Here is a 7,992-nt window from a genome sequence, read left to right on the forward strand (position 1 = left end):
CACCAATGAATTTGCAAAACTTCTAAGAGATCTGCATTGGGTAGCTTCTGTTACCAGGTGATGTGCCATCAGACCCATATACTAAGTGCCACAATTTATTCCTGCCATTTATGTCATGGGAATCATGAAGAATATATTGAAGCTGATGTTTCCTTATGTGATATTCAGAGGTATTTTTTTGTCATGAATATTGTTTCATTTATGGCAGTCTGTATAACTTTTTCAGAGTAAAATAGTAGTTCCCAGCATTTTGTGGGAGTTGAATGTCAATTTGATAGATTTTTACCAAGATAGATGTTATTTTCCTAATGTTTTTTCCTTATAGGAAAAACAGAATTTGGAAGTGCCTTGATAGTTCAGGTGACTATTATTTCTGATGATCATAGTATAATGGTGCAAAGGGTAATGCAGACATTTGTCGTAAATTATAAATTTTTTATATATAGCCATTTTATTGCCACTAATATAAGTTTTTATGTAAAGGCATAATAATAATGGAAGTAGGTAGTCGTATATAACTCAAGGTATTTTTTACCTGTTACAGCCATTTATTTTACAGCTTATAAAGATTAGTAATGTAGGTAGACTTTTTTAAGAATTTTTTATACAAAATATAACTTTATCCAGAAACTATAATTAGTAGTGTGTCATAGTGCTAGCCACGGAGGTGATTATGAATGGGTATGTATACACTTGTACATGTATACAATATGTAGTATGATAGATATATATACATATACAAATATATTTGCATATATATTTTTTTATATTTTGAGGAAGCTTTTGCATCTGGAAAACCAGTACTATCTGTAAAATGACTAACATCAAGGCTAGAATTTTTGATATTAAAGTGTATATTTTTTTATTCTGTGCCATTCATTTACAGAGTTACAAACTCTCCAAAGCATTGAGGTTATTAGTGTGTAGGACTAGTCAGGATAGGACTCCAATCTTCTGCTAATTCGTACAGAGAAATACTAACTGAGTCTTAAAAGTTATTTTCTGTCACTTTATGTAAAAAACAGATGCATCTCTTTGTTTAACACACTTTAACAAGAAGTTAGTTTAAAAGCTTCATATGTAAGCTTGCTCAAGTGAAAAGCTTTTTTACCTATGGATTGGTAAAAGTTCATCTTCAAAGAAGTTATATTTGTATCATCCTTAAAGTTTCCAGATGAGTATCAAAGAGTGTTAGATTTAAAAATGACTTCAGTCATCTCAGTGATTGGTTCCACTGCCTCATAATGCTGAATTATGTCACGCAACGCCCACAGCTTGCTTCAGCTGCGGAGTTAAGTCAAGTTAGAGCTATTAAGGATTGTGGGGAATTTATTTGTTCCTTATTTTCTGAGGTTAATCATGTCCCTTTATATCCAACAGCGTTGATTATTCTCTGGTAATGAGAAGGAAATACTAAATGGTATTTCTGCCAAATTTGGCTCGTATTTGATGCATACTTTCTAAATATCATTGCAAGTCCTTGAAGTAAGTTCTTCCTTGTAGCACCCACATCGTGTTGGTGTGAGTGAGCTTTGCAGCAGTCCAAGGAGGCAAGAGTATTCAGCAAGCACTTTTAGTAGTAAACCCATGGTAGTTACTTCAGTTGAAGGTGGTCTGATTCTCTGCCTGCTGGTGAAAGTACTGTATTCAGCAAAAGTTATGTGGGTTTTACAGGAACCAGGTGGCTTTGAAATGTAACATTACACCGTAGATGACTTGCTTGATGCTGAGATCTTTAGAAAGAAAGTTTATTTGGTCTTGCAATCTGTACTGAATTATTTTATTGTTATTTTTGTTACTTTTTCCAAAGAAAACCCCTGTGGCTCACATGTCCCTGGAGACTTGTGTTTCGTTTATTGGTAAGTCATTCTTTGGTAATGTTTTAAACATTTTGTCATGTATGCATCAAATATGAGCAGTTCTATAGTTTCAGAGTAAATTATGCTAGTCTCCATTTTAAGAAGTTGTCTTACATTTGGTTTTATTTTTGTTTTGCTTTTTACCTTGTAACCTTTTTTTATGTTGTTGTTACGTAGTATTAATGTTTTTTGTGGTGGTCAAGGAATCTGTCTGAAAAACTGATGTCAGCTACTAATTGTATTACTAGATCATTTTATGATCTAACCTGAAGTTTGTTAACTACAATTTTGTTCAGTTTATCGTACAGAATTTGACATGTTTTTTATACCTATTGACCCCATTTCAAACATAAATTTTATTGCTACACTGAATGATTTAAAAAAAAAATTTGTAGCATTGAGCATAAGTAAATGGAAAGCATGTGTTGGAGGACAACCAAATATCATGTTCTGAAATTTATAATTGCTAGGTTTATGGGTGTTAACCTTTGTGATGACTGGTTATGTTGTGCTTTTATGTTTTGCCAGGAGCTATGTTTGTAATTGTGAATAATAATTGTGCATTAACTTTCAAAGGTTGGAAAATTATTAAGGAGTATTTTTAGCCAAATATTTGAGAGTATAACAAAAGTCATATGTAAATGACAGACCAAACCTTTAGAAAGCATACAGTAAATGTTGCCTAAGTGCTAAAAGGTGTTATGAAATCTGTAAAGGTGAAGATTTGATGTTGTTATGAGTGACGATTTGTGTTATGTCGAATTTTTTGCTTTTTAAGTGAGTGTCGAAGGGTTGTAACCTGTCTGTGCCTCCTCCTGTTTAGGTGAGACATATTGTACACACATTTGTCTTTATGTTGTACGCATTGTCTGCCAACACACTGACATTGACATAACCGTTGCATTATTCACCATATTCCTATAGTCTTTCAGTGTACATTTTTGCAGTGCGCATTACTATGTCAGCCTATAATAAGGTTTCAGTCTGCAGTGTGCATTATACATTGAAGGGATTTTTAAAACATTCCTTTGTCCTTGGCTGCAATGATTTCTGCCTTCTGCATCTCATCTGCTCATCCTGTTTTGCACTGCACAGTCCAAATGTTTACTTCTCTTTTGCCACATGTGCCTTGTGCTTCATCAAGAGATGCTCATATCCCCTATCTGCTCTTCCTGCACAGTTTCTGATGCTGTAACTGACAAGAATCTCATTGAATTCAGTTTAGTTACTTGCTTGATACAGATATCCCAAGGTCCTCTTTTTGTAACCGTATGAGTAGAATTGTTTTACAGATCTGTGCAGTAGTGAGGTCACTTAATCCCAAAGTTTATCAGACTTGAGCGTCATCATTTTGCATCATTAATTTATTTTTCTTTACAGGATTTCCACCCGATATTTTTTGTGAATGGGGTCATCTAATATTTGAAAATGCCTTCTCGTTTCCAACCTTGTTCTAATTGTTAACCTGCAAGTTGACAGTGCCCCATTATTTATCTTTGCTGTGCATTTATCAGCATTCTCATAGCCTCCAATGCCATGCATGCAGTATAATGCCTTTGTTCTTTCTAAATTTGTAACTCACAACTGCTTTTTACTAGTGTCCTGGAATCCTTTTTGATTATCCCCATATATGTAGTTGATCATGTTCCATGGAGAGCAGGTAGTGTCTCCTCATTTGAATAAAGTTTTGTATCTTTGTAGAAATCCAACTAACATTTCCTGTAATAATTTTATACTGTGGCAGGGTATTTATCATTTTACAGTGGATGTATGCTTCCTTACGTAGGGTAATTCACTGCATGTAGGAGAGTGGTAGTATGGGTTAACAGCACTAAATGGAACAATATACTTGCATGTTACTCTGAAACCATAACTAAATATCTCTTGGCTGTAATCTTCACTTTAATTATCACATATGTAATGTTCTGTATCCTGGTAAAGTTCTGTGGAATTTTACGAACAAGATTTCACCTGAGAAATCAAGAGTGGAAGTTAAGTATTTCATATTTTCCCATTATTTTTCAGTGACAGAGAACCCCTTCTTCCAAGTGGAGGTGATGATTCTGTATTTACCATTAGTGACTCTGTACCTGCTCCAGTACACCTACCTCAACAACACTATCCTAAACCTTTCAAACAGCACCAATCTCAGCATGTTCCAAGGCCCCTCCCTCGTAGGACTTTAAGCCACAAACCAGAGGTTTCTCTGATAGCTGAATTACAAAATGCATTAATGGCTTCATCACAGCATGTCCCTGCACTGCCTTCAGGAAACATTTCCACTTTGGAACCAAAATTTCTTCCAGGAGCCAAAAAACAAGAAACTTTTAAGACCCCTTCACATCTCCCTGTTTTACCTTCAAAAACCTTTTCCGCAACAGAACCACGGCAAAAACTTATCAGGGCTTCATCACATGATGTCGCTGAGCCACTCTCAAAAGTCACGTTTACAACTGACCCAGAATTTCTTCCATACACCAAAACTCAAGACACTTTTAAGGCCCCATCACATTTCCCTCCACTGCCTTCAAAAAGCATTTCCACAACAGAACCACAACTTCCTAAAACAAAAAAGCAAAAAACCTTCAAGGCTTCATCACAACATGTCCCTGCAGCACTGCCTTCAAAAATCATTTCCCCAACAGAACCACAGCTTCCTAAAACTAAAAAGCAAAAAACCTTCAAGCATGACCCCGAGCTGCTTTCACAAAACACGTTTAAATCTCAGCCACTGGATGTTTCCAATCTTCCAAAGCCTACAGTGCATTATGAATCTGAGAATGGGACTTTTAATAAGAATGCCTCCCGGTATAATCTGGTAAGCCCCGAAGAAAGTCCTCGCCTTCACCTTAGGTTCGGTGACCTGCGCTTTAGAGAAGTTGTCAAAATTGATGCGTATGGCTTTGTCACACTAGACCTTCATCATATGACTGTGCATGAGGCAGAACAAATGGCCAGCGATTTTATCGACGACTTTACCAACAAGGAAAACAAAGTGCGAATCATCACGGGACGGGGTGCTCGAAGTAAAGATGGCATCCCGAAAATTAAGCCTGCCATAAAAGACCTCCTGGAAAGTGAAGGTTTAGAGTTTTGCGAGATTCATGCTGGAGGTTGTTTAGAAGTCTGTCTCCCTTGACTCTTGGTGCTTCTTGGATAAGGTGCGTTTCAGTGCGGTTCAGTATTTAATGTCCTGAATAAATAAATAAGAATGTTTTTATTGTAAATATCATAACATTTTCTGTTCGTAGGGCGCGTTTTTAAAAAAATAATGTAACATTTTCTGTTCGTAGGGCGCATTTTTAAAAAAATAATGGAGAAAGCTATCAAGAGCAGTTCATTTGGAAAGTATAAGGATCACTTTATTTCTTTTGATTAAGTTTGTATTTGCAGCTGCTTTCATTTTTCATACTTTTTTGTGCAAGCCACACAATTGCTCTGATAAACAATTTGAACGGATAGCCACTGAAAGGAAAAAAATTTTTCCCAAGAAGGGTATCAAGTAAATTCTCTCTCTCTCTCTCTCTCTCTCTCTCTCTCTCTCTCTCTCTCTCTCTCTCTCTCTCATCCCTCCTCTTCTCTCTCTCTGTCTCTCTCAATTGCTCTGATAAACAATTTGAACGGATAGCCACTGAAAGGGGAAAAGTTTTTGCCAGGAAGGGTATCAAGTAAATTCTCTCTCTCTCTCTCCAAGATTTATTGCAAGTGGTTTTGAAATATTTTGCACTTAATAACTTGCACATGTAATATGATATTAGATGACTTATGGTTCAAGAGTGATTTAAATTCATGGGAGACACATAACATGCTCTTAACATGGGCTTGGCATCATTTCCAACTGCATTACTGGTTTTTTTTTCCAATGTATTCAGGGAACTCACTGCTTTAGCTTATGTCAGTGTTTGCATATTTTGACATTTTGCTTTTATTCATTACTGTAGCCACTTGTTGTTGTTGTTGTATTAAGCCAAGACTTCTTGTTGGCACGGGCCTTTCCCTTGTTCGGCCCGTAGGGGATCTGAAAAGATTCATTAGGTTCATGTATAGCCACTTGATATGAACCAGATTTAGTTGTGTATATTTCGTCTGCTGTTAGTTTTTCTTTCTTGAGATTTGTTACGAGTATTAGTGTTCATATCTCTTCTGTCACTGTTTTGGTAAAGTTCGTCTGGTACCTTATTTTTTGGTTTTATCTCCCTTTTTTTTTTTAGAGTTGTCTGTGTCATATTTCTGTATTGACTCGCTTGAGGAAGGTGTTGTCATATTCTGGTATTTGTACAGGCTACAGTTTACAAACGACGTTGTTTTTAATGCCCGTGTGTGTTGTTAATTGTTCAAGTGGCAGTAATTACCTGGGTCCCCAATTGTGGCTGTCAAAATGCTGTCATTCCTCCATTTTGGCTTCGAAGAGGAACAGCCATGAGACTTCTCCTCTGACTACAGGTTGTTTTCGCCATTGTCTTTTCACTGGAACTGACTCCAAATCATTTCCAGTGGGAATGAGAATGGTACTGAGTCTCATTTTGTAACCTGTTGTTTTAATCTTACTTGTTTTTCTCTGTTATACATGTATTTTATGTATTTTATTTTATATTTTGTATTTCTTCCTCCTTATGAGCAGCTTGTAGACATTCTTGCTTTAGCAATTAAAATTGCAGCTTGGCTAATAATAATGATGATGGTATTAAACGTGTAGTAAATATGATAAATTATGCATGTATTGGAACAAAGTAGTATTTGAATCTAATATCTTCTCTTTAGCTAATCTTAGTTTTTATTTTTAATATCTCCCTATGTGAAGATCAAAGGCCCATTGTCAATATTTTCTCGAATGCATATAACACTGCCTCACTGTTCCTTACTACTTTTCAGAGCTCAGGATTCTGTTCTTCCAACAGCTTGTGATGCAAATGCCTTTTCAAATAGCGTTTCGATACCACCAATACATGTCGCATCAGAGGTATCGCCCAAGCCACACAATACACAGCAAATAATCACTATATCATCCAAAGAAGCTGAAAAGGCAACGTCAAAAGGCCAGTTTCATGGAGAACCAAACATTTGTGTGCCTCCTTCAAAAACAACAACACAAAGGGTAACCCCAGCAGTACCAAAACCACAGGCAGTGCATGTACAAATGGACGATACCCTGGGCCCACTTCCTACTCGAAAACCACCTTCAAAAACAACAACACAAACGGTAACCCTGGAAGTACCACCAAAACACGGCAGTGGCATGTAAAAATGGACGATACCTGGGCCCACTTCCTACTCAAAAACCACCTTCAAAAACAACAACACAAACGGTAACCCTGGAAGTACCAAAACCACAGGCAGTGCATGTACAAATGGACGATACCCTGGGCCCACTTCCTACTCAAAAACCACCTTCAAAAACAACAACACAAACGGTAACCCTGGAAGTACCAAAACCACAGGCAGTGCATGTACAAATGGACGATACCCTGGGCCCACTTCTACTCAAAAACCACCTTCAAAAACAACAACACAAACGTTAAACCCCTATAAGTACCAAAACCACAGGCAGTGCATGTACAAATGGACGATACCCTGGGCCCACTTCTACTCAAAAAACCCACCTTCAAAAACAACAACACAAACGGTTAACCTGGCAAGTACCAAAACCACAGGCAGTGCATTGCACAAATGGACGATACCCCTGGGCCCACTTCCTACTCGAAAACCACCTTCAAAACAAACACACAAACGGTAACCCTGGAAGTACCAAAACCACAGGCAGTGCATGTACAAATGGACGATACCCTGGGCCCACTTCCTACTCAAAAACCACCTTCAAAAACAACAACACAAACGGTAACCCTGGAAGTACCAAAACCACAGGCAGTGCAAGTACAAATGGAGGGGGGGGGGGGGGGGGGGGCGATAACCCTGGGCCCACTTCCTACTCAAAAACCACCTTCAAAAACAACAACACAAACGGTAACCCTGGAAGTACCAAAACCACAGGCAGTGCATGTACAAATGGACGATACCCTGGGCCCACTTCCTACTCAAAAACCACCTTCAAAAACAACAACACAAACGGTAACCCTGGAAGTACCAAAACCACAGGCAGTGCATGCACAAATGGACGATACCCTGGGCCCACTTC

General features: G+C 37.7%; 1 protein-coding gene and 1 long non-coding RNA gene across 2 annotated transcripts; one reads left to right on the forward strand and one right to left on the reverse strand.

Annotated features, from left to right (window-relative positions):
* The first annotated feature begins 6 nt into the window (after positions 1-6).
* LOC135205343 (uncharacterized) lies at positions 7-7,077 on the forward strand. The gene is made up of 2 exons (XM_064235804.1): positions 7-5,020; positions 6,732-7,077. Exon 1 carries the CDS (start codon positions 4,093-4,095, stop codon positions 4,996-4,998), a length of 906 nt encoding a protein of 301 aa, XP_064091874.1. The 5' UTR covers positions 7-4,092; the 3' UTR covers positions 4,999-5,020; positions 6,732-7,077.
* On the reverse strand, positions 6,928-7,314 carry LOC135205344 (uncharacterized). The gene is made up of 2 exons (XR_010312517.1): positions 7,115-7,314; positions 6,928-7,008 (listed from the first exon to the last, which is right to left on the reverse strand). It is a non-coding gene; the product is annotated as an uncharacterized LOC135205344 (long non-coding RNA).
* Positions 7,315-7,992: the final 678 nt, after the last annotated feature.

Source organism: Macrobrachium nipponense, chromosome 49, assembly GCF_015104395.2.
Source record: "Macrobrachium nipponense isolate FS-2020 chromosome 49, ASM1510439v2, whole genome shotgun sequence".
Taxonomy (NCBI): domain Eukaryota; kingdom Metazoa; phylum Arthropoda; class Malacostraca; order Decapoda; family Palaemonidae; genus Macrobrachium; species Macrobrachium nipponense.

What these genes read in the sequence shown, in the direction of transcription:
- LOC135205343 (XM_064235804.1), top strand. Translation starts at nt 4,093, where the DNA reads ATGGCTTCATCACAGCATGTCCCTGCACTGCCTTCAGGAAACATTTCC.